This window comes from Martes martes, assembly GCF_963455335.1.
Source record: "Martes martes genome assembly, chromosome: 3".
NCBI lineage: Eukaryota > Metazoa > Chordata > Mammalia > Carnivora > Mustelidae > Martes > Martes martes.
This window is the reverse complement of record NC_137890.1, coordinates 115,817,229-115,843,617: the sequence shown is the minus strand read 5'-3', so window position 1 is coordinate 115,843,617 and position 26,389 is coordinate 115,817,229. Positions and strand designations below refer to the sequence as shown.

Below are 26,389 nucleotides of genomic sequence, written 5' to 3'. Positions count from 1 at the left end.
AGTGTGGCGGGGGAGAAGGAGAAGCATGCTCCCTGCTCAGCATGTGGGGCTTGATCCCAGGAGCCTTTGATCATTTGTGACCTGAGCTGAAGGCACATGCTTAACTGGCTGAGCCACGCAGGTACCTCCACTTTTCAGTCTTTATTTGTTAGGGTGGATTGGTGTGGGGGAGAGGGCAAGGTGGGATCAAAAGACAGTGTATGATATTCAAATTTCATTTAGTTTTCCTATTCAAATTTAAATTTTTGAGAAGAAAGTAATTGGATGATTTTCTTCCTTATTCTTCAAATAGAAGTTAAACAGTTCTCGTTTTACATCTGTATTTGTTTTAAATAATGCTGTAATGAGCAACACTGGATTAAAATTCTTGCCCTTTTCTCTGTTTAACACTAATGAATCCTGGGGCCCCTGGGTGGCCCAGTCAGTTAAATATCAGCATCTTGATTTCAGGTCATGATCTCAGGGTGGTGGGATCTGAGATCCAGGCCCCAGTCAGTCTCCTGGCGCGGAGGGGAGTCTGCTTCTCACCTCCACTTCCCACTGCCCCTCCGTGCACTTGCACTCTGTCTTGAATAAATAATTAGATACTCAAGAACAAAAACACTAACGAAGCATATTTACTGTCACTTCATGTTCCTATGACCCCGAGGATAGGTGAGGGTGAGTATGCCCTCAGCACAGGTCTTGCAGAACATTCTGTAGTTCTCCATCTAACTTCCTGTTTGTAGCACCTGGAGAGCTTTTAAAATAAAACTGCTGCTCTGGCAGCATCTTGGACTTAAAAATAGAGCTCCACCTTCATACTCCAACAGCTTGTGGATCATTTCTCCTTGACTAGCCCGTCTTACCTCAACTAAAAATGATCTCTTTCACCAAATGGGGTCAGTTGCACCTTTGTTTCTATTAATGGTGCCATCATCTTCTCTTGTTGCCCTGGAAATAATTTCATATTCCTCCCTCTCATTTTCTATTTTTCTTTGTCTCTCTTCTTGTACTCCCCTAATATTAGTCAGTGATTAGTCACCAGACAGAAGGTCCTAGAAATTCTTGGTTGTTAATGTTTCTTGAATTCATCTCTGCCTTCCATTTTGACTTCAGCCTCCTTATTTCAGCACAGTCCAAAGTGTGGTCTGTGGCACTCAGATCCTCATCACTTTGCCCATCATTTGGCTCTTCGATCTTACTTTTTCCTAATAGTTTTATCTTTCTGAAGTGTCTTTTTGATCTGGTATTCTACTAAAATTTCCTCAGCAGTGGAAGTCCAGACTGCTTTACTTGGATGAAAACCCTTTCAGTCTGTCACAATCCACGTGTCCTTCTCAATGCTCATGCGCCATTTCTCCCCCTCAGCGTTGTAACCATCTTCATAACCCCTTACAAGGTGATACCTGCTCATTTTTGTGAGCTTAGTATGGATCTGGCTATTTTGGTTCTTTATTCCTTTTTTTTTTCCCAAGATTTTATTCATTTATTTGACAGAGATCACAAGTAGGCAGAGAGGCAGGCAGAGAGAGAGGGGGAAGCAGGCTCCCTGCTGAGCAGAGGGCCCGATGTAGGGCTCGATCCCAGGACCCTGAGACCATGACCCGAGCTGAAGGCAGAGGCTTAACCCACTGAGCCACCCAGGCGCCCCGGTTCTTTATTCCTATTATAAATAATATATAGACTACAGCTTTGTTATTTAAAAACCAAACTCTATGTTGATTTCTCTTGATTAAGACCCTGGATTTATAAGACCTTATAAGAGAAAATGGAAAGTGCATAGAATTTACAGTTACTGTGCTGTTTTACATCATATAAATGTTGACTCTGTAGCATTTTTTTTTTTTTTAATGAAAAGTAAATCTGAGACTGGAGTTACAGCTCTGAAAAAATATTCATGCTATTTTATACACATTTTTCTATATATGCAGATGATAATTTTTATACAGTTGCTTTTGTTGAAGCCTCATTCATTGGTCAGCCCAGAGTCAGCCAACTATATTAAACATGCTTTATCTTGGAGAAGTCAGTGCTGAAAGCAGCCAAATAACTTAGTTCATTTGGAGGGTTTAAAAAATGTACTTGTCATTGTTTGGCTGGTTGCCTCTCCTTGGTACTGAAGGTCACATTCCCTGAAGCAGCTGCCCTTAAAGTACATTTTGGATAGGAAGTGCATCCCAAGGGCATCCTCCTGGCTGGTTTCTCTCGTCCTCTTGTTTCTCTCACTTCCTCTTCCTTCTCCCTCCCCATCTCTCCTTTTTTTCTTCTCCCTACCACTTCTCTACCTTTCTTCCCTCTTCTTCCAGGAGAAGGCTGCAGGCATATGAAACTAAGTTGCTTCGCTTCAGATTTTTGCTGCTAAGCAGCGAAATCTCTTGTTAGCCTCAACTAACCCCTTGTATCTTCCCCAACTCATCACCATTGTCAGGAAATGTTGCAAGTACCCTGTTTGGTACTCTACTTCCTTTTCTTCTATTGAGATCTTGCATGTAAGTTAATTACTAGTTCTTTGAGGAAATAGGGAAAAAAAAGTCCTTTTGAAAACAGATTTTAACTATTGTATTTCTTATTTTATTAGAGAGTGTTTTATTAATTGTTTTTAATTCCAGTGCCATCATTTTGTACTTTTATGATGCTTTCAGATTTTTCTGTTGTCTACTATCCACATTCAGAAATTTTTTGAAAGATTTAGAAGTGACTTTCTAAATTAATTTATATTGGGTGATACCTATTTATATTGGCTGATACCTATAGTATCAGACTATCAGACAGTGTTGCTTATATTGCAAAATTTTCTCAGTGCTGTCACTTCCCTTATCCTAAGCTGTTGTAGACATTAATTCTTAGATAAACTTAAAGTAATGATTAGTTAATTTTTAGAAAGCATTTCATTAACAGGCTATTCCACTATTGTGGCAGAAAAATATGTATGACATAAAATTTACCCTCCAGATACACAACAGGCTTTTGTTTTCTGTAATATGTGTTGCTTTTATATTCCTTAATTTTCTCAAATAATCCTTTTTTAAAAAATTATCCTATACCCTATTCTCTACCAATATTTAATTTTTCTTCTATACAACTCCCTCTTAGGACTTAACATTTGTCTAAGGTAGTTTACTTTTTCCATCTTTCCATTTTCCATTTATTACAGAAAGTTTATGAACTTTCTGTAATACTCTTTAAAAGTAACTTAAATATCATGTTGACACTTTGGACAAAGCACTTTTATTCCTCAGCTTTTTTCCCCCCATTAACACAGCATTTGCAAATTGATAATGCTCACACATTCCTTTTATATTATCCTACCATTTCTGTGGCATTTCACCAATGTGCAAGACTGCACATGAAGGTAAGCTTAGGAAAACCTGGTGAACAGCCATTTAGTACCTCTAATTACTATCATTTCATGCTTTCGATGTGCAAATGGTCTGATGAAAAGCAGCAGCCTTGTTCCTGGTCTTATCCAAGGAAGGTAAGCTTTGTGCTGCCAATGGAGTGCAGTTTTCATTCAGAACTGTCCTACTGTGTCCCTTTTCTGTCTTTGCTGAAGCCCACGTCCACTAGTAACTTCTCAGCCCTCTCTCTGTCTTACAGTGCCCAAGTAAAGAAAGTATCTGAAATCCAAGATTAAGAAGAGATATGTTACATAAATTATTTTAAGGGTAATTTAAATAATTGGATGTTTAATAGAGGATGATTTCTGCATTCTAAAGGGGTTGGTGAGAGTGGAAATGGCCTGTTTATACATGGCTATTTTAAGATTGAAACCTGTAACTATCCAATTTACTTGCTACTTACCTGTCAATTAAAAAAAACTTTTCTTGGGGCACCTGGGTTACTCATTTGGTTAAGCATCTACCTTCACCTCAGATCATGATCTCAGGGTCCTGGCATTGAGCCCTGTATCAGTCACCCTGCTCAGTGGGGAGCCTGGTTCTCCTTCTCCCTCGGCGCCTCCCCCCACCCCCATCATGTTCTCTGTCTCAAATAAATAAATAAAATCTTCAAAAAAGTTTTAAAAAGTCAAAAACTTTTCTTAAGTGCTGGTTATGTGGCAGATGCATAGATAAATTAGAGCCTTCTACTTTCAAGGAAGCGATTTATTATAAAGTAGGAAGAATAGCTTTGGAAAAAAATTACAGAAGATTCTGTAACATGCACTATGATGGTGTTCCAGAAATGAGTTTTGCTTGTAGATTGCTAGGCGGATTCTGAGAGCACCTTTTCTGTCCTCTTCTGGAACGTGGCTGTTATCCAGGGCACTGAAATCATGCGCATACCTGTGCTTGTATTATGCTTATTAGAACTCTTGCAGGAATTGATCCTATGTCTTTCAGGTCTAGATCTTGAAAAGTACACTTGTATGAAATACTCTTTTTCCCTGTCATGCACTCAAAAATCATTTCATCCAGATGAATGGGGGAAGTTTTATGATTTTTGTAGCCAAATTTTTGACCTGTTGAAATAGAAAATTTCATATGTATATATGTAATTTAGCTGTTAACCAGCTCTGCTGCAGTAAAGGTGGGTATGGCGATGCTTAGTGCTCTCTTATTCATGGGGGGTAAGGGCTCTCTTACTCATAGCCTTATTTTTTTTTTTTCTCCTGTTGAATGAAAACTCAGTTGGCTCTGATGAGAAGGAGCCAACATTAACGTTTTACTGATGCCAAATATGACTGCATAAAGCTTTATTAAACAGGGTGTGGTTGGGTTGGGAGTTTTGCCTTTATTTTGAGTATGGAGTTTTAAGATAAATATCAGAAAGCAGGATTTCTGTAACCCATCTATTCATGCAGCCAGCTCTTGACTAGTTTAAGTAAGATTTAGCAAATGCCACCCACAAGAAATGAAATTGAAATTTGTAAATAAAAGTTAAAATGAGTACATTCCATATTAAAATGTAGGTTTGTTCATAACTTTACAAAAAAGTGAAAGGCATTTAAATATTTTCTTTGCTAGAAGTTAAGTGACTGTTTAATAAGGAAATGAAATAATGGTGATAGCATTTATTCAGGGCCTTCTGTGTATAACTATAACCTGTTTTCTTTTCTACTTCAATCAGTTTCTTCTCATTCTCTTTTACTCTTTGCTCTTTTTCTACCTGACTCGTAATATGCCCATGCTCCTCAGAGCTTGCTCTATGGTCTGCTTCTCTCTAAAGCTCCTCTCTTCGTGAACCTGTCTATTCTAAGTTGACATTCTTAGTACATTAACTCTAAGGCAAAACTCCATTCAGAGCTTTTGACTAGCAATTAGGTGCCTCACAGATGTTTCAGACTAACATTGACAACTGAATTCTTGGTTTTCCTATGAATACTTAATCTGCCTTTTGCTTCCCTATTCTTGAAGCTTTTTTGTGTGTGCAGTAAATGGTTCTCCCATTCATGCAGTCCTGAAGGAAACCTAAGTGACTTTTTAAAAATTTCCCTTTCTCCATTTTCAAGCCACCAGCGATCCCTGTTCATTCTGCCCTCAGATATTTCCCAAGTCTGCCCACCCATCCCTTTCTCCACCCACCCTTCCAGTCTAGGTCACTATCATCTCTCAGCTGCTAAAAGTCTCTTGCTTTCCTTGTTCCATTTTGCTCCCCTCCCTGCTTACTCCTATCCCCAGAAGGTGCCAGATTTAGTTTTCTTTATTAGATTGTGTCATTCTTTTGCTTAAAAAAAAAATTCCGAGTCTTCACATGGATCGTATGATAAAATCCAAAGTTTTATCCTGGCTGAATAGCCCTGCTTGGTTTAGCTCTGGCCAAGCTCCCCGCCTTTATCTTCTGTCACTCTTAGCTTGCTCTCTTGCCTCAGCCACACCTCTTTCCTTGAAACTCTTGGAGACTAAGCTCTTTCTATCCTAGGGTCTTTGTCCCTTGCGGGGGTGGGAGGGGTGGGGGGGTGCTGCCATCTACCACTTCACTTCCTTAATTCTACTTCATTCACCACTCCATTCCCGAATTCTCCCTTTCTCCCCCTGCCTCCCACTGCTGACACACAAACACTACTTGGTGACCTTCTAATCTCAGTTTATTTAGAAATAAGTTTCCTTGCTAAGTGAGGTTCTTGCATATCTAAATGAGGTCTCTCTTCATTCTTCACAGAAACTTCCTTAGACTCACTATCTAAAGGAAGTCTTTCTCTTTCATTCCGTGAAGATAATCACTTTCCTTTAAAGAAGGTTTCCTCTCCTTGTTTCCAAATAATCTGTCTCAGCCAACTGTTGGTTTCCTTCACAGCACTTGTAACCATGACTAATTTTTTTGGTTAGGTTCTCTTTGTCTGTTCCGAGAGCAGGAACCAAGGTTGTGTTTTTCACCTTGGTGCCTCCAGTGCCCAGCACTGTGCTTTGTGTAGAGCAGACACTCAGGCCATTTCTTTTTCTGAATGAATAGGAAAAAAACTAAAGAAAAAGTCTCTTTTGCTTAAAAACTTAATTCCTGATTATTTTGTCTTCTGCTCATTTTATCCAGATAAGAAATTGTGTACTGATCCTATTCTTTGGCCAGGGATTGATTAGATCAGTCCTCTGAAAAGAGGAATCTGTTTGGCACTTAAAATACAACAGTTCTGAAACAAGTTTTCCATAAAGGAAAATATTAATAATATTTAGAATTGCCATACTTTTAAAAAGATTTTATGTATTTGTTTGACAGAAAGAGAAAGTACAAGCGGGGGAGGTAGTAGACAGAGGGAGAGGGAGAAACAGGCTCCTGTTGAGGAGAGTGCCCAATGTGGGGCTCATCCCAGGACCCTGGGATCATGATGTGAGCTGAAGGCAGAGGCTTAACTGACTGACCCACCCAGGCACCCCATAGAACTGCCATACTTTAGAATAATTTATATATATGTTTTTTTGTTTAGCATTCAAGATGTAGAACGTCTGTGGCTGACCACGGACACAGACAAACAAAACCCTCCCAAAAGACAAAATAGAATACCAAAAAATCAAGATGAAACATCCAGACTCTAGCCAGCATACATTTTTCACAGCGTTTTTGACATGTAATTGACATATGATAAATTTTCTATATTTAAAGGTAAAGTTTGAGCAACACACATTTTTAAATGAGATGTAACCCTGAAACTGCCTTATAATGTGTTATTAGGATGAGTAAACTATGTTAAATAATAAATGTATGTAAGAACACCAAACGAATCTAGGAGATTGATTATGCTCTCAGTGAATGCTTCTTAAAAAATTGGGATAATGGCAAGAGAATGATTTTTTCTTCCTAAATTATAAGTTATTGTTTATGCTTTGTTCCATTTAAAATCCTTTCTTCCCTTTTGTATTTTTGCAGGATGTTTCTTCTGGTGGGAGCACCCAAAGCAAACACTACCCAGCCTGGGATTGTGGAAGGAGGACAAGTCCTGAAGTGTGACTGGTCTTCTCACCGAGGGTGCCAACCAATTGAATTTGATGCAACAGGTAAAGGTTGAAGCAGTGGTCCCTTTTCTTATTATTTGATATTTTTCCCCCTCTTCCCTTCCCTCCTGTTGGGGAGCAAGAATGCTTGTCTCCTCTAAAGGTCCTTCTAGCTGGACTAAGAATCAAATTGATATGAGACAGATTAACAGGAGAGAATGAGAAGTACCAGGAAACCATGGAGACATGGAAATTCCAAAGATAGGCAAAATGAGGTATATATGTCATTCTAAACTAAGGAGAGAGGGAGTAGGGGACTGGGATTTCAGAAGAAAGGAATGCATTCATGGAGTGGTAAGAAAAGCAGATGTTTGGGGTACCTGGGTGGCTCAGTCTGTTAAGCTCTGCCTTCGGCTCAGGTCATGATCTCAGGGTCCTGGGATCTAGCCCTGTTTGGGCTCCCTGCTGAGCAGGGAGTCTGCTTTCCCCTCTCCTTCATCCCCTCCCCCCTGCTCATGCTCATGCTCTCTCCCTCTCTCAAATAAATAAATAAAATCTTAAAAAAAAAAAAAGAGCAGATGTTTGATAATTAGATGTTTGCCCTACCATACAGATGGGTCACTCAGCTAAAATTTATCTCTGTTAGTAATTACTCTGGGAAAGACTCTCAATTTAGCTTCTTCTCTGTGGTTAAGGGGACAAAAGTAGTCTTTTGAGCCGGCAGGATCTCAAGTGTCGTCAGCTCAAAATAATCCATATGCCAAAGTGGTGCATTCAGGAATAGGGGGACAGCAGTCCTGAAGCCCTTCATTCCACTCATTTGGTATGTTTTAATATTATTTAATTTTTGAAAGAACTTACTTTAAGTGTAACTACTTAATAAAACAATGTATATAAGCAACTCACATCCCCAGAGAAAGTTACATGAACACTAAAGATGTATTATTTTTTCTTACAATTTTGTGGTATATAAAAGCCTTAACAATACATTGTGTTTTCATTATTTTGGATGTCTTCAATTTCAAATTGATAGTCTGTAGAAATCTGGGGAAAATCTATTAAAATGTTTTTGTACCTCTTCTTTTTTTTTTTTTTTTAAAGATTTTATTTATTTATTTGACAGATCGCAAGTAGGCAGAGAGGCAGGCAGAGAGAGAAGGGAGGAAGCAGGCTTCCTGCTGAGCAGAGAGCCCGATGTGGGACTCGATCCCAGGACGCTGGAATCATGACCTGAGCCGAAGGCAGCCGCTTAACCAACTGAGCCACCCAGGCGTCCCGTTTTTGTACCTCTTCTAAGAAGAGGGAGCAAAGCTTTCTGTCCTTTTTTCTGTCAGCAAAATTGAAGAATGCCTCACCAACAATTGTAGATCAACTCCCTAATTTTGAAATATTCTAAGCCTTGAGTTGTACTACCAAAACCAGTGGTGGAGTCTTTTATATTCAAGTAGATTTGGTTGACTTAAAAAAAATTCTTCTTACCCCAAATTTACTGGGGGAATTATACATTATGGTTTGGATAACATTAAAATCTTATCTACAGGGATAAATTTCTGTATCAGTCAGGATTGTGGTGGAGAGGAGAAAAATCACATAAGGAAGATGAGAAGAAATAAGTTGAGTTTTAATTTATATCTATGAAAGAAAATATATATAATCCTGTAAACATATGTATTAGTATATTTATCTACATTTGTGAAAACGTAGAGAATCTTTAAAGAAGTAATATGACATCATTCTGGTAAAATAGTTTTACAAAATTTTTTTAGCACTTCAGATTTGCTGGGCTTTGATAGAGTATTTTAAGGTAAGCCTGAAGATAACTGATTTTTTTTCTTTTCCATATCGTTTCCTGCTAGTTCTAAAATACAGTAGTTCTGGGAATTATATTAGTGAAACAGGAGTCATGATGTAGATTGTTCCATTTGACATCCTGATCAGTGCCAAAATGAGTGTCAGTCACTAAACTAACTTTTAATGGAAATCAGGTCACGTTTGTTTTTTTCCACTTGAAATCATCTACATTAAACCCTGTTGTTTTTTCCGTATATGGCTGACATTTGGAAAAACCCCAAGAGTATGTAAATAGGCTCAGTTTTACCACAAATGGAGAAATACCAGTGACTCAAAATATTAATGGCCAGGGCATTTATATTTCCTAACAAAATAGAAATAATAATAGAATGAAACTGTAGTTCAGTTTTGATAGGTGGTACTGTTAAGGTATATTTCTATATTCACTATTTTTATGCAGTATAAGATAATTTCTTATTTTTTTGAAATTTGGCTTTATATACTGTTTTGTTTATTCAAAAAATAATATATGTACTTGGTCAAAAATTTCAAGCAGTCCACAGAGGTTATACGATGAAAAATAGGAGTCTCTAACATCCGCCTGCTTGAAGGCAATTGCGCTATACAATTTATTTGATCTTTCTAGAATTTTCTTATTCCTACATATATGTATATCCTTCAGGAAAAAAAACCCCTCACAAATAAGAATATACTAAATATTTCTGTCAGGCACCTGACTCCTCCACGCCCCCTCCAGCAGTATAATTGATATATATTGATATATGTATGGATTTACTTCATTCTTTGCAAATCACTGATAGTATTTTATTCTTTAGTATATATAACCTAATTTATTTGACTCGTATTTCCTGTTGCTGGACATTTAGGTTGTTTCTAGTGTTCTTTAATTATAAACACTCCAGTAGTCAAAAAATCTTGTACTCATGATTTGTGCAAATATGTGAGTATGTTTATAGGATAAAGTCCTAGTAGGGGATTTTTAAATATATATATTTAAAGTTTTGGTAGATATTGCAGATTACTCCTCACAGAGGTTTAGGCTCCTTCAATTATGTTTTCTGACATCCATGAACAGTACCACTTAACACCATATATTTATCTTTGTCAATTTTATATGGGATATTATTTCATATATTATGTAATATATATTATATATGTTTTTTTGTTTTATATGGTTATATTAATTTGCATTCCTTTAAGGGTAAGAGAAGCATCTTTGCATTTGTTTGTAAACCATAGTATTCCTTTTTCTGTATGCCAGTTTTAATATATTTGCAAATATTTTCTGTTGATTTGTGATTTTAAGAAATGAATCTCAGTTGATGGCATTCCATCCTTTTGGTTGCTTAGGCCAAAATCTGGAGTTACTCTTGACATTATATCTGTCAGCAAATCAAGATCTAACTGCTTCTTGACATTCTGCTGCTAACATCATGGTCTAAGCTACCATTGTCTTCCACCCGGACTGTTGCCCTGGACTGCTGAAGTAGTCAGGGTGCTGCCAGGAAGGAGATGGTACACTTAAATCAGGATGGTTTGAGGAGCTTTTAGTAAAAGGACTGTTTACAAAAAGTACTGTGCAAGTTCTCATTAAAATTGGGCCTCTAGGCCTGAAGGGAGATAGGAAAGAGCAGTTAAGGGAAGGGAGCAGTTACCAGAATCCAGAGGATTAGGTGGAGAGAACCACAAGACAGGGCCTGCGGCATTTGTCAGAGGGTAGTAGCCAGGCCAGAGTAACTGGGAGGGAGGAGCCAGGGAATAAAACCTGACATCACCCTTCTTCCTCCCTGTAATCCTGTGTGTGCTTCCCACTGCTGGAATCCTTCTGGGAGCCAGCAGGCGGGGCATCCTGGGCAAAGATCAGGATGCATAGGAAACCTGGAGGGGCAGCTGGAAGAGAGCTAGCACATCTCACTGTTCTCTCTACTTCTGCCCTGGTTGCCTCTGGACTGTTCTCCACAGCAGCCAGAGTGATTCTTTTAAAACATTCAGATGATAATACTCCTGCTCGTATTCCACTAATATCTTCCTATCTGTCTCATAGTAGCTGAGAGGTCCCTGAGTATTCCAGTCCACTATTTGTATCTTCACCTTCATCTTCTGTTCTTCCCTCCGTTTTCTTTCAGCCTCACTTGGCAGGGGCTCATAAACAAAGGACACAGTCCCACCTCATCCTTGCATGGGCTTTTTCCTCTGCCGGAACATTGTTTGCTCAAATGTCCATCAGGTGCCCCCTCCACCTCTGGCTTCAAGAATTGCTCAAATACCATCTTCTCAGTAATTCCCTGACTATCTTACTTAAAACTGCAGTTACCCCTTTCCCACTTTGTACTCAGTCCTCTTTTTGCTTTATTTTCCCCTGGAATACTCACATTGCTACATAAGGTATTTAATATCTCCTTCTCTCAATTAGTTTATATGTTCTATGAGGACAGGGTTTTTTTGTTTGTTTCTTTGTTTGTTTTGTTTTTATCTGTTTTATTCACTGCTGAAACCCTAAAGCCTACTAGAATAATGTCTGTTGCCTAGCAGAAGTTGGGACTTCTGAGACTTCCCTCATGAAAAGAATATACAAATTAAAACTTCATTTTTTAACATTGGAATACATTCATTTTTTATGTTAGAATTTTTGTCCACATCATGTTCATTTGAATTTAAGAAAGAGGACAATATAGATTGCAAAAATCTAGTCAAGATAATGTGTATCTGGAAAATAGACTGTGTCTTGACTGTGGAAGAACTGCTTATAAATTAAGCATCCCCTCAACTTGCCTTACACCTCTCTCCTGAGGAGCTCTCACTCTGTCCAAGCCCAAACACATAAAGCATCTCCACACCACAGATGCCTTTTATCTCTTCCAGCATCTCAAGGGTGATAGCTTTTCTGTCTTTCTGTCATCTCTGTCACATTTCAAGGGAGAGAGTAGCTAAGGGGATGAGTGTGGTTTCTGGAGGCTACCGGCCTGGGCTCAAACTCTGGTCCTGCCATTTAGAGTGGTTTAACTTGCATGGTTGCTGTCTTTTTCCTCCTGCAGTGTCCTCCTCAAACCTGCTCCTGGGTATGCATTAAACTGAATGAGTTAAAAATGTGTGAGTTCAGCCATGTAAGGTGCTTGGTACAGGGAGCGGCCCATCACAGTGGCTCAGTCAATACAGGCTGCTTTGTATCGTTATCACCGGCTCCCTCAGCCTTCTGATGGACCCTGCCTGTTCCTTCATTTATCTCTCTGTCTCTGCTCTGCATTTGCCCTTTTTTTTCCCTTTTAACTTGCAAATATGTTTAAATTGTTGCTACCTGAAAAACTAATCAAAACAGCTTCCCCGTGAACATCATTATTTCCTTTTAGTCATTTTCCTTTCTCCTTTTATCACATTCGGGATATTGAATCCTCTTCATGGCTTCCCATGTCCAGCCACTTCAGTCCGGCAACCCAGCAGTGGCTCTGACTGAAATCATTATTGGCTGCCTACTCAGTGGTCCTTGGGGTCCCTCATCTTGTTGGACCTTTCACAGTTTGCCTCGCTGACCATTCCTTCCTTGTTTGAAAGTCTCTGCTCTTTGTCTGGAACTATTGTGTCCCCTTATTGTTCCTAACCTTCTTGATTCTATAGTTGAGTTTGCCCTGTGACTCCTCTTTCGTCACTTACTCTATATTTGTTGTACGTTGTAGTGTCTTGAAAAGAGAATAGGCCTTTCCGGTGTTGGTTGGAAAAATTATCTCCCTTTCTATATTCTGTAGTACGTTCGTGGGGTGATTCTGAAGAATTTAAATTAGGTAGTTATCTGCTACTTAATTGTGTTTCTGGGTGCAGAAGAGACTTGAATGCTTAAAAGGCCTCCATCTTCACGTTTTTAATATTTTGAAAATAAAATTCCCAGAATCATTTAAATAAGCTCTGGTTTATATGATGTGGTAGACAATACAACTGTTCTTCAGTATCATGTTTCTAAAACTCTGGAGAAAACCTTTGAATTTAGGTATACTCATATGACTTTTTCTAGCCAATAAAACATGAGTAGAAGTGTATCATTTGTGGGTAGAAGGGTTTGGGAGTTGGGGTGTTATTCTGCCTCTCCTTTTACCAAATGCTGTAGTGAGTAGTGATAGTTTAATGATAGAGCCTTCTTCAGCCTGGGTCCCCCGAGTGAGGAAGACGTGAAGCATAGATGCTTACTAACGTACAGTGTACATGTACAAAATAATTCTTGGTTGTTTTCAACTAAGATTTTAGGGATGCTTGTTATTATAGCATAATGCAGCCTAACTGAATAATACATGGAGGGATGTAAAATTGAATATTCTGTTGAAAAATGGTTGTTGAAACCCTTCCTGTTCTACATGCCGACTTGATGTTATTAAGTTTTTTGCTCTGTTTTACTGGATCCTGAGTGGTTAAGTGACTGGATAGCATTGCTTATGCTGAAAATGGTCCCTGGTTGGTAAATTGCATTTAGACTGGTTGCAATTATAAACAGACTGAAATTCATGATGGGGATGCTGTACATAGCTTTGGGGTTCCCTGAGTACAGTTAGCAACAGATGGCATGTCCTCTGGGGGCACTCTGGAACCTCTGGCTGTGGAGTCATTACGAGAGAGGCTTTGAAGCCAGGGTAACTCCTAACCCCACATACCTGGTTTCTTCCTGTGTGAGCTGTCACTTGGTGAGGCCAAGAGAAGAGCTCTGGACATCTGTGTGTACATACTGCTGCACAGGCAAGTTCATGTAAGCACTCTCATTTGGGAGGTATGTCTGATTCTGTCCAGTGTCCTCTAAAGAGACTGCTGGTATGTGTGGCCTTTGGTAGTTTTTTGAGTCTGAAAGTTCACTCGAACCTTGAGAAGTCTCCCTCGTGATTTTTGCTGCAACATTTGATGTTTGTAACTGTGTGACGTACTTTAGGCTCCTTTGTTTCCTAGGCTGTTTATCCTTAAAAAAAAAAGAGAATAGTGACTTTATCCCTTCCTATAAAAAGAACAAACCTCAGCTAGCTCCAGAATCACTATAAAAATTTTTATAGTAAGGTGCTTTTTGGAGATGTATAAATGCTTGCTGTTAAATCGTATATTTTGAACAGCCTTTGCCAAGTTTCCCTCCTCTTCCTTTCTGTCAAGTTCTGCTATACAGGCAGTCTTAGTGCACTAAACACAGCTCTTTTTCTTTATTAAGGTAAAATTTACATTGATTTTCTTTTCTTTTTCCGTTTTTTTTTTCTTTTTCTTTTTCTTTTCCTAGTTATGTTATGATGTATTTGTTTTCCTGGCTAGACTAAGCTCTCCAAACCAGGAAACAAACTTATTTCTGCTTACTGTTGTATGCTAGTGTATGGAGAGGTATCTAGCATTAGGGTAGAATGCATAGGTGTGTATTTTGCATATAGGTGTTGGGTTCTTTGTGAAAAGCAATAAAAATTGACTTTAGCTACATTTAACTGAACAGAAATTTAGTGGAAGGATATTGGTAACTCACTAGTTTTCTGAAAAATGGGCAAGAGAAGCTAGCAGAGGAACTATCGATGCCGTGTTTTATTACTGCTGGAATTGCTGTCATTGGCCAGGGACACCATGAGAATGATTTCTGATCACTCTCTGCCTCTTTGCATCACTTGCTAGAGATTCAAAGCTTTTGTGGTAGTATTTGATGGTCTGAGTCTAAGTCTAATGCCTGTGAAAGTCAGGAAAAGCCTGGCTTATCTAGCACAACTAAGAAATGATAGGTTATCAGCTTGTAGAAATAAAAGTGTCCTTCAAAAGAAGAAAAAGTATAGAAGCAAAAGGGTGCATTTTTCTCTTTTTGGCTGGAAAATAGGTAATCAAAAGAAAACATTCTGTACAAATACAAGGTGTATATATTACTGATCAAAAACAATTCAGGGGCTAATTTTACTTTTAGTGTTTACCAAAGATATCCCTGGATATTTAGGGAGTGTGTAATTTATTAGAAGTCAATTTCACTGTAGCTGGTCATCTGCATTAAGACATGTAGTAGCTAAAGGAAGGAAGTCTAGATTTTGATTTTAAGATGGCGTAATGCTTAGTTTAAGAAACTAAGGAAGCTCTTACAGAAGAAAAACAGATATGCTTACTGTGCTTTTTTTTCCTACCTGAGTGCATGATTTTGGGTAGTGGGGGCAGAGGAAGACCAGTCTACATTTATTTCACTTTAACTTTGAGTAGTAGACAAATACATTTATACTGAAATAAAGAAAGCATAACTGGGAAGTCAAACTCTGCTGGCATCTTTGAAGAAGGCTTTAAAGCAGTTGGTGACATTTGAGCTAGCTAATGAAAAAGGAGATGGAATTCACCAGACGTAGAAGAGGGTTTCACGTAGAGGAAACAGTATGTGCATAGATTGGTAAAAGATGTTTATAATGAAAAGTCATTCTGTGTGACCCATGTATGTGGAATCTATGTGAGTCTCAAGTTTCTATGTATAGTGTGAGGGCAGTAAGTCCTCATTGAGGACATGAGAGAAATGAAGTTGAAAGTAAGCTGAAGAAACATCTAAATGAATTTAAAAGGTTCTCTAAACCGGCAGCCTAACGAAATCCAGTGACCATAAAGCCCAACACATGCAGAGCACGGTATTAAAAATAAGAGGATCTAGAGCTCAGTGGATGGATCTTGGTTCTTTGTCCTACTATGTCGATTTGATGTGAACATTACAGAGAAAATAACACATTCAGTACCCAAATTATTAATTTTATTAGTCATTATTTTTAGTAGAATTATATATAGGTTATATGAAATGATGGATATTATCATGGATATCTTCAAAATATTGTACATAATGCCTTTTAAACAGTAAGGGAAAATACAAGGTTCCATGATTGAAGGTTTCAGTAGAAAATTCAGTGCAAGATGGCAAGCGTAATTGTTACTTTGATTTTTGAATGATATTTATGTATGACTGAGCCTGAGGGAATAAAAGGAAACCTCAGCCTAAAATTTCTTATCTCTTGGATTTATGAAATTTAGCTCTCAAACACGTTGTGTTATTTTTCTTTCAATCTACTTTTTGCTTGCCATTTTTTATTGTTGTTAACTTCTAAACATAATCTTTATTGCATTCCTAGTTGTGTCCTTTTGTGTGACTTCTTTGTTCTTCTTTTCTTGCTGATTTTCTTGACATTATATGTAAATAGTCACGACTAGGATGTAAAAAGGAGAATCTAATGTCTTATTTTACAAATATTTGGATAATGATTGAAATAGTACAACTTGGGATGCCTGGGTGGCTCAGTTGGTTAAGCTGCTGCCTTCGGCTCAGGTCATGATCCCAGGGTCCTGGGATCAAGTCCCCAGTCAGATTCCTTGCTCTGCAGGGAGCCTGCTTCTCTCTCTGTCTCTGCCTGCCACTCTGCCTGATTGTGTGGGCGCGCACTCTTTCTCTCTCTCTCAAAATAAATAAATAAATAAATAAATAAATAAAATCTTAAAAAAGAAAGAAAGAAATAGTACAACTTGCTTTGAAATAGTAGCCCTCTTGGATTTTTAAACCCATTGATCTAATGACTGCATACCATTTGTAGGTTTTAACCAAGGTCTGCATAATGGCTGAAATGGGTTTTTCCCTAAATTGACAGAATAATATGAACTTTGAACCCTTGTAGAATTAGTAAAAATGAAAACATCATTTTGGTGATTTGTTTGTCTTATGTGAAGATGATTAATAGTAGAAAACACAGTTAATCTATCTGAATGTGGATGTGAAAAAGTAGGACTTAAGGAAAGCTTAACATATGCTTTAAGATTAATGTGTTTTAGGAAGTAAAAATATTCTAAAATATATTATATTGGGTTGTAAAACAATATCAAGAATATTCATGTAGTCCACTAGATCTAGTCCATTTTCTCAGTTTTGTCTTCATGCCCGAATTAGTTTCTTATTGTTGTTGTAACAAGTTACTTTAAACTTGATGGCTTAAAAAAAAAAAAATTACTTATTTGAGAGAGAGAGCATGAGAGGGAGAGGGGAGAGAGCACAAGCAAAGGGGAAGAGGAGAGGGAGAGGGAGAAGCAGGCTTCCAGCTGAGCAGGAAGCCGGATGGGGGACCTGATTCCAGGACCCTAGGATCATTACCTGAGCTGAAGGCAGATGCTTAACGACTGAGCCACCCAGGTGCCCCTAAACTTGGTGGCTTAAAAATAGAACAAATTTATTATCTTCAGTTTTGGAGGTCAGATGTCCAAAATGCGAATTGGACTAAAGTCAGGGTTTTGGCAGTACTGCCTTCCTCCTGGAGGCTCGAGGGAAGAATCTGTTTTCATACCTTTTCCAGCTTCTAGAAATCACCCATATCCCAGCAAGGGCTAATGTGGTCTTTCTCAGGCTACATCATCTGACACTAACTCTTCTGCCCCCTCTTGTGATTACATTGGGCCTGCTCGAATAATGCAGAGAAATCTTCCACTTCAAGATTCGTAATTTAATCACACCTGGAAAGTTTTTTTTGCCATGTGAAGACACATTCACATGTAGAGTTCTGGAGATTAGGACGGGGAGCTCTTTGGGCATAGGGGCATTTTTCTGTTACCCTTTTATATATTTTGTTGTTGGATACTGGTTATACTGTAAGCTACTTCAGGCCAAGAGCCATGCTTGTCAAAGTCAGCATTATTCCCTCTTGTTCTTTTTGCTTTGGCTCCGGGAGTATGAGGAGTGCAAATTTGACTTAGGAGAGGTAGGCTCACACTCCTTAGATGTGACCTTGGGCAAGTGACTTGTTTGCCAGCCTTCGTTTTTCCCATTTGTTAAATAAACATAATACCTTCCCCCAAGTGTCATGGGGCAGGGTGATGATGTCTGAAGGTGTTTTGTAAACAGTGAAGAGGTACACAAGTGAAGAAAGGGTTGTTTATATCATGCCCATAAAACAGCTGTGGGGAAGTGAGTAATCATAGAAAATGGAAGAAATAAAGATAATTATAGATATTCTTAAATGGATTATATTTGGGTTCGCATTCGACCCATTACAGTGACATTTGGGAAAAATCCTCTCCCTGCAACATGATTTCCTCTTCTGTAAAGCAGATGTTGTGAACAGACTGACTACTGCCTAGTTTTCTCAGTGGCGAGTCTTTTCCAAAAAGATTAGACTGGTGATCAGCACTGAGGGAGGAGAACATATAGTACCTGGCCAAAGTCTCCATTTAGAAATACGGGCTTTCATTAAGGAGAGCAGGTATTGCATGGAGCACTGGGTGTGGTGCATAAACAATGACTCTTGGAACACTGAAAAAGATAAATATGTTAAAAAAAATATGGGCCTGGGGCGCCTGGGTGGCTCAGTGGGTTAAAGCCTCTGCCTTCAGCTCGGGTTCTTATCTCAGGGTCCTGGGATCGAGCCCTACATCGGGCTCTCTGCTCAGCAGGGAGCCTGCTTCCTCCTCTCTCTCTGCCTGCTTCTCTGCCTACTTGGGATCTCTGTCTGTCAAATAAATAAATAAAATCTTAAAAAAAAAACTGTAAAAAAAAAAAAAACATGGGCCTTCCCGCATGATTTTTAAATACGTCCTTTAAGGGGTGCCTGGGTGGCTCAGTCGGTTAAGTGGCTGATCATGATCCCAGAGTCCTGGGATCAAGCCCTGCATCAGGCTCCCTGCTCATTGGGAAGCCTGCTTCTCCCTCTGTCCCTCTCCCTGCTTGTTTTCACTCTCTTGTTGTGTCTCTCTCTTTCAGATAAATACATAAAATCTTAAAAAAAAAAAGTCCCTTAAAAGAAGGAGAAGCTCCTATGTTTGTATTCCAAATTCAGTGAATGAATGTCACCTCTCACTAACTATATCTGTCTTAGAGAAGGTCAGAAGTCAGTTTACTCCCCTGCCTACCCATAGCAGCTTGCTGGAACACTTAAACCACTTATTCCCAGAAGGGCTTGGCTGTAGGCTGTGGGCAAACCCACAAACTGGCTCTGCCAGTTCTCTGGTCAAGAAAAACACTGTGGAGTATTTTCTGGATGTTACTACACTTTGTATTTAATAGAAAATAGAAAACTTTTAGTTGCTCTCTGACCTCTGTGCCATTCAATTTGTAATTCATTGCACTTAAAATAATCAGGAACAGCCTAAGTTTGTCTTTGTTGTCTTTGTGCATTTTCTTTCAGAGTTCTGTCTCAGTGTCTCTACAGCTGTGACAGGACTGAGAATTAGAAAGTCAAGACACACAAAAAATAGTCTCCCTTCCTTGTTTAATACAAAATACATACATTTAAAAAAAAATTTTTTTTAAAGTAAGCTCAAGGCCTAAGGTGGGGATTGAACTCATGACCCTGAGATCAAGAGTTGCATGCTCTGCCTATTGAACTAGCCAGATTGCTCCCCAGGAATTTTTTTTAAAAAATTTATTATTATTATTATTATTATTATTATTATTGAGAGAAAGAGAGAGTGTGTGCGTGCCTGTGAGGCAGAGGGAGAGAGAATCTTAAGCAGGTTCCATGCCTAGCACAGACCCCAAGGCAGGGCTTGATCTCAGGACCCTGATATATGACCTGAGTTGAAAGCAAGAGTCCTTTGTTGGGGGCTTAACTGACTGAGCCACCCAGGTGCCCCAGGAATTTTGTTTTATTTAAATGAAATTGTTTCTTCTGATATAACCTGGTACATTTCTTGGTACATTCCTTTCCACAGTTGGACAGCTGGGAGGCAACCTAGAAATCAGTTAATCCAATTAATCCATTTCCTTTCTTACTAGTCAAGTAATACACATGCAGTTAGTTGTTATTTTAACACTTTACATGTTTCACCAAAACTAAACTTAAATGAACCTTTAAAATCCATCTTTTTCCTGCCCCACTTTGACCAGACTCATACCCATTATTTTAAGACTTAACATCGACTTGCCTTTTTTTTTTTTTTTTTTAATCTTCAGTAAAGAGTTTTTGTTTTAAACTGTTGGATGCTTTCAGGATCATTTCCTTCTCATTGCTAGGAGGAAACAAACCAGCATTGATAAAGCAATAGAGGTTTTCAAAGGGCCTGTATTCTCTGTGCTGGCTCCCACAGAACCATCAGACTTGCTCCTGGAAGGAGGAGGAGATCTCAATTCTCTGTTCCCGGTGGTAGTCATAATTCAGTAAATAAATAAATACAAATCCCAGTGAAACGAGCCTCATCATGTTTTCTTCTGGCTCTGCTTTTGACTTTTGTTTCCTTTTGGAAAACAATCTAATTTTATATAAAATGTTTCTCAACACCTCTGTGTAAATTAGTAACACTTTGTCGTCTTTGTAGATTGTGATTTCAGAACTTACTTTTATATTCACAAATAATTAGTTTTTCAGTTATCTGCAAATCCAGACACTTTGAGTGTAGGGATTTTTAACTCATGTCATTTTAAGTCAATACTGTTATGCTTCTGAAGACTTTTAAAGGCATTTTGAAGTTTATAAAGCAAATCACTCTTTAATACTGATATGTAACTGCTACCTATTTATCAGAGTTTCTTAAATTAAGAAACTGTTTTGTTACTAAGTCAAAGAAATCATTAACTTCTATTTTGGTTTTCCATAATATCTAGAATTTTGAATTTTTTAATGGATTATTTTTTGCAACATTCTGCTCAATAGTTTGACTCTAAAACAGAATTTAAACATAGAATAGAGGAATAAGAATAGTAATGCTTACTCAGATTACTAAATGTTCTTGAATTTTATGAACTAAAGCTGCTTTATGTGTGGAGGATGAAAATGTAAACATGAAGTTGATTAGGAGAGGATGTAGGGGGCACCTGGGTGGCTCAGTTACTTAAGCATCCAGCTCTTGATTTTAGCACAGGTCATGATCTCAGGGTGGTGGTGGTAAGATCAAGCCCTGTGTCAGGCTCTGTGCTGGGTGTGGAGGATGCTTGGGATTCTCTTGCTCTCTCTCTCTCTCAAATAAAGTTGGGGAGGGGAATGTAGAAGTTCTTGACTAAAGCTTTTATATGTGAAGATTGATACATATCCACACTACTTCCCCCCCACTTTTTAAAACATACAAATAATTCATATTCATTGGTTGAACAAATGAGAAAACACCAAGAGGTAAAAAGAAAAGAAAATCTCCCAAATCCCAACCACCGGGGAAACTAGTAGCCATAGGATATATTTGTATGTGTGTGTATTGTGTGTTTTTGTATGTACCCTGTGGCCTGTGTAGATATTTGTGTGTGTGTGTGTATACATAAAATTATAGTTCAATCTATCTCCTATGGGGCATTTTGTTGCTTTTTTAAAGTTATTATACCAAAGCTTTGAACATGTTTATTAAGTCTTTGTTCATATTTTTATTTACTTAGGATTTCTAAAAATGAAACTTAGAAGCCAGTTAGATGTGTTTTTTTAAATATACGTCTGATAGAAATTTGCTAAATAGGAAAAAGTGATGCAGCCTATCCCTGAACCAAGCTTTCTTAGTCTTGCTTAGTCCCACAGGTGAAACATTTATGTTTTAATTTCTATTTCTGATTTCTAGGGAGGCTTAAGTCTTTTCTCATATGTTTATTAGCTCTTTCTATTTTTTTTTGTATTCTCTATTCTTATTCTTTATCTGTTACCCTACTAATGCATCTGTTTATTTGTTAATTTTGAAAAGCAGTCTTTGTTATATACATACATTTTTGCTCAGTATTGCAGTTACCTTTGCACTTGCCAGGTTTGTTATTTGTTTTTTACAGCAGCTTTATTGAGATGTAATTTACCATACGGCTCACTGGTGTGCAGTTCTTAAGTATACACTGAATTGTACATGTTTATAGAGTTTCACAGATTTATAATCTAATTCCAGAGCATTTCCCTCACCATGTTCATGGTCAGCCACTCTCCCATTTATACCCCTAACCCTGAGCAATCACAAGTCTACTTTCTAGGCCTGTGTGTTTCCTTTCTCTGGATATTTAGTAGAAACAGAGTTATATACTATGTGGTCTTTTGTGTCTGGAAGTTCATCCGTGTGGCCACATGTATCAGTACTCCATTCCTCTTTTATTTTCCGGTAGCATTCTTGAACCCCTGGTTATTCATTCATTAGTAAATGTACATTTGGCTGTTTCTTTTTGGTTACTGTAAATAATGTTGCTATGAACAATCATGTGCAAGTCTTTAGACATATGTTTTCATTTCTCTTGGATGGATACTAGGAGTGGAATTACTGGGTCATAAAGTAACTCTGTGTTTAGCTTTTTAAAGAAACTGCCAAACTATTTTAAAAATTGGCCACACCACACCATTTTACATTCCTACTAGCAATATGTGAGGATTCTAGTTTTTCCACATCCTTATGGACATACGTTGTTTTATCTCGTTATAGTCATCCTAGTAAATGTGAAGTGTTACTTCATTGTGGTTTTGATTTGGTAGACCTGATGGTTAGTGATGTTGAGCATCTTTTCATGTACTTATTGGCTATATGTGTATCCCTTTAGGAGAAGCATCTATTCAAGTACTTTGCCTGTTTTTAATTGGGCTAGGTGTGTGTGTGTTCATGATGTATACAGGTCTCCTATTGAATATAAGCTTTGCAAATATTTTCTTCTATGCTGTGGGTTGCCTTTTCACTTTTTTTTAAATGATGTTTTTTGAAGCTCAAAAGTTTTGAATTTTGATTAAGTTCAATTTTTATCTCTTGGACTTTGGTTTCCTAAATCTTATCTAATCTAAGATTTTAAGGTTTATTCCTGTTTTAAACATTTTATACTTTCAGCTCTTACATTTAAGTCTGTGATCTGTCTTTTTTGTTGTTGTTTTGTATGGTTCGAGATAGGGTTTCTCATTAATCTTTTTGCCTGTGTAAGGATATCCAATTGTCCCATTACCATTTGTTGAAAACAGTATTTCTTTCCCATTGAATTTTCTTGGCACCTTTTTAAAAAAATCATTTGACTGTAAATGTAATAGTGCCATTGATGTCAAAATGTATTATATGTATTTCTAAAACATGCTAATTTTATGTCACTACTGACTGTAATACTCCGATTTCAAAGATGTTAATAGTATCTTAATATTTGCAGCTCCAAATCAGTGAAATACATTATTTCACAATAGCATTAGATTACAAATACCAGTCCTGTCTACCTCTTTATTGTTTTCTCCCAAACATCTTTTATAGCATTTGTGACTCCCTAAAGAATCTTACCTAATTATTTGCTTATTATTTCTCTCTTTTGAAAGCCAGGGACCTTATCTTTCTCATTTACTGCTATATACGCCTTGCATTTAGACGTAGGAGGTACCTATGATTTATTTATTTAACTGAATGATCAAAGAGATTCTTCCTCTGGCCTGTTAATTTTCAAAATAAGTAAGCAATATTGGGAGATTTTCCTTTGAGGCAGATTTATATGAAGTGCAGCTGAGCAGATGTTTGAGGCAAAAAACTGCTTAAAGAAACTTGTAAATTGTTTATTAAAAAATGACTGTGGGGGGCGCCTGGGTGGCTCAGTGGGTTAAGCCTCTGCCTTCGGCTCAGGTCATGATCTCAGGGTCCTGAGATCAAGCCCCGCATCAGGCTCTCTGCTCGATGGGGAGCCTGCCCTCCTCTCTCTCTCTGCCTGCCTCTATGCCTACTTGTGATCTCTCTCTGTCAAATAAATAAATAAAATCTTTAAAAAAAATGACTGTGGGGTAAAACATTGTTTTTTTGTTTTGTTTTGTTTTTATTGAGGTACAATTTAATATGATACTTGTTTCAGATAGCATAATTATTGGATATTTGTATATACTATAAAATGATCACCACAGTTAGTTACCATCTGTCACCATACATAGTTACAGAAATTTTTTTCTTGTTATGAGAACTTTTAAGATCCACTGCCTTAGCAACTTTAAAATACTCAACACAGTATTATTAACTATAGTCACCATGATGCTGTATATCACATTGTTTTAGTAGTCACTTGTTTGAGCAAAGAATAAGCTCTCTGAGGACCTAAATAATTTCTTGACTCATAGAGTCATATAATTATGAATAGGAACCAAATGAGTAAAAACACAGGTAACTTCTAAATAGAAGTTTATTGCCTTGGTTCACTCTTTTTGACTTTGGTCTTTTCAAAAAAGATGGCATAATCTTGTTGCTCCCAAGGATATTCTTTAGGTATGAAAAGAAATAACAACAAAACAAAGATTAGCTTTAGGGTGATAAGGTAACTTTGTCTTAAAAAAACATCCCCTGTAGTGCAAGTTCAATGTTCAACAGTGTCTTTTGAAATACTCTGAGGACAGCGCTGGCTCCTAATTGGGGCAGAGTCTAAAGCTGTGACAGTTTGCTCTACTCAGTATGCTTCTGTCCTGAAGTATTCAGTCATAGGAGCCTGATAAATTGCAATTGACAGTTTAAAAGCAGGCAAAAAAAGACATTAAATTTTCAACCCTCTAGTGACTAACTTGCTAATTAACATCAAGTTTCTCTAGCAACATTTTTCTCTATGTATTTTTGAAGTGACAGTACAGAGTTTTATGTTATGTAACACATGTCAGTTTCTTCTCATTTTTACCATTGTGAGATACTCTTTTCCCCTTTAATTTATTTGGAAGATCAGAGCTGGTCTTCCAAGGTGTTTTATAGAACTATGGGTAGAAATCTTTGTTCATGGGGTACTTGGGTGGCTCACTTGGTTAAACATTGGACTTTTGGTTTTGGCTCAGGTCATGACCTCAGTTAGGGTCCTGGGATAGAACCCTGTGTTGGGGCCCTGCGCCCAGTGGGTAGTCTGCTTCAGGATTTTCTATCTCCCACAGCCCTTCCCCCTCCCCTAAAATAAATCAGTCTTAAAAAAGGAAAAATTTTTGTTCTTTCTTGACTGTTGCCTCAGGAAGCATTTCATCTGGCTTTGCAGTTTCTTTCTTTCTTTCTTTTTTTTAACGATTTTATTTATTTATTTGACAGAGATCACAGTAGACAGAGAGGCAGGCAGAGAGAGAGAGGAGGAAGCAGGCTCCCCGCTGAGCAGAAAGCCCTATGCGGGGCTCCATCCCAGGACCCTGAGATGACCTGAGCCCAAGGCAGAGGCTTAACCCACTGAGCCACTCAGGCGCCCCAGGCTTTGCAGTTTCTGCAGTTGTCTGTGTCTAATTTCCTTTTCAAGGTTGGTGGTGTGGTCCAGGCAGTCCGTGGAGTCCCAGTGTCACTTGAAATGGTGACTTCAGGGCTGTGACTCAAAATATTTACTTCACTCAGGCCCCAGAATTGCTGCCAGTTTCAGCCAGGTTATGAATGAACCTCTTGTCAGTTTATTCAGAGAGCACACTTTCCTTTTCTTTCTCCCCACCCACCCCTCTGTTCACACTTTCTCTGAATGAAACTTACACCGGAATCAAGTATTTTATTTTAAGATAATTTTTTTAACTTTCTGGGAAGAAAGTTCTGATTGGTAAAGGAAAAACTTCCTGTTGAGGAAACTTCTTGAAAATTTGGTAATCTGAGGTTGTGACCTTGTTAAAACTGAAAGCATTCAAAGCAATGGATAATACGTATTTTCTTTTTTTTTTTTTTTTAAGATTTTATTTATTTATTTGACAGAGAGAGAGAGAGAGATCACAAGGAGGCAGAGAGGCAGGCAGAGAGAGAGGGGGAAGCAGGCTCCCCGCTGAATAGAGAGCCCGATGCGGGGCTCGATCCCAGGACCCTGGGACCACGACCCGAGCCGAAGGCAGAGGCTCAACCCACTGAGCCACCCAGGCGCCCCGGATAATACGTATTTTCTTGAAGACTCTTGCCTAAGTTTTTTTTTTAAGATTTTATTCACTTATTTGAGAGAGGGAGAGAGAGAGCAGGGGGCAGGGGCAAAAGAAGGAGAAGCATACTCGCCACTGAACAGGGAGCCTGACTCAAGGCTCAATTCCAGGACCCTGGGATCATGACCTGAGCTGAAGGTAGCGTCTTAATCCACTGTGCCACCCAGGCTTCCCAGCTCTAGGTTTTTTAAATGTACTGTCTTGTACCAAAAAGAACCATATAGGGGCTCCTGGGTGGCTCAGTGGGTTAAGCCTCTGCCTGCCGCTTAAGTCATGATCAGAAGGGTCCTGGGATCAAGCCCCACATCGGGCTCTCTGCTCAGCAGGGAGCCTGTTTCCCTCTCTCTCTGCCTGCCTCTCTTCCTGCTTGTGATCTCTCTCTCTCTCTGTCAAATACATAAATAATTTTTTTTTTTTAAGAACCATATAGCTTGATGGATTTTCGCACTTGACTGGTAGTCCTTCATTCTTAAAAAAACTATTGGGAATAGCTTGCCAAATGGAAAGAACTGT

At 38.3% G+C, this 26,389-nt stretch overlaps 1 protein-coding gene across 1 annotated transcript in view; it reads left to right on the top strand.

Annotated features, from left to right (window-relative positions):
- LOC308340515 (integrin alpha-V) overlaps positions 1–26,389 on the top strand; it is a 104,223-nt gene that overhangs the window by 3,872 nt on the left and 73,962 nt on the right. Inside the window, exon 2 of the mRNA XM_080799748.1 lies at positions 7,282–7,409. Within this exon, the coding sequence (XP_080655874.1) occupies positions 7,282–7,409 (128 nt within the window). The remainder of the gene's footprint in view (positions 1–7,281; positions 7,410–26,389) is intronic.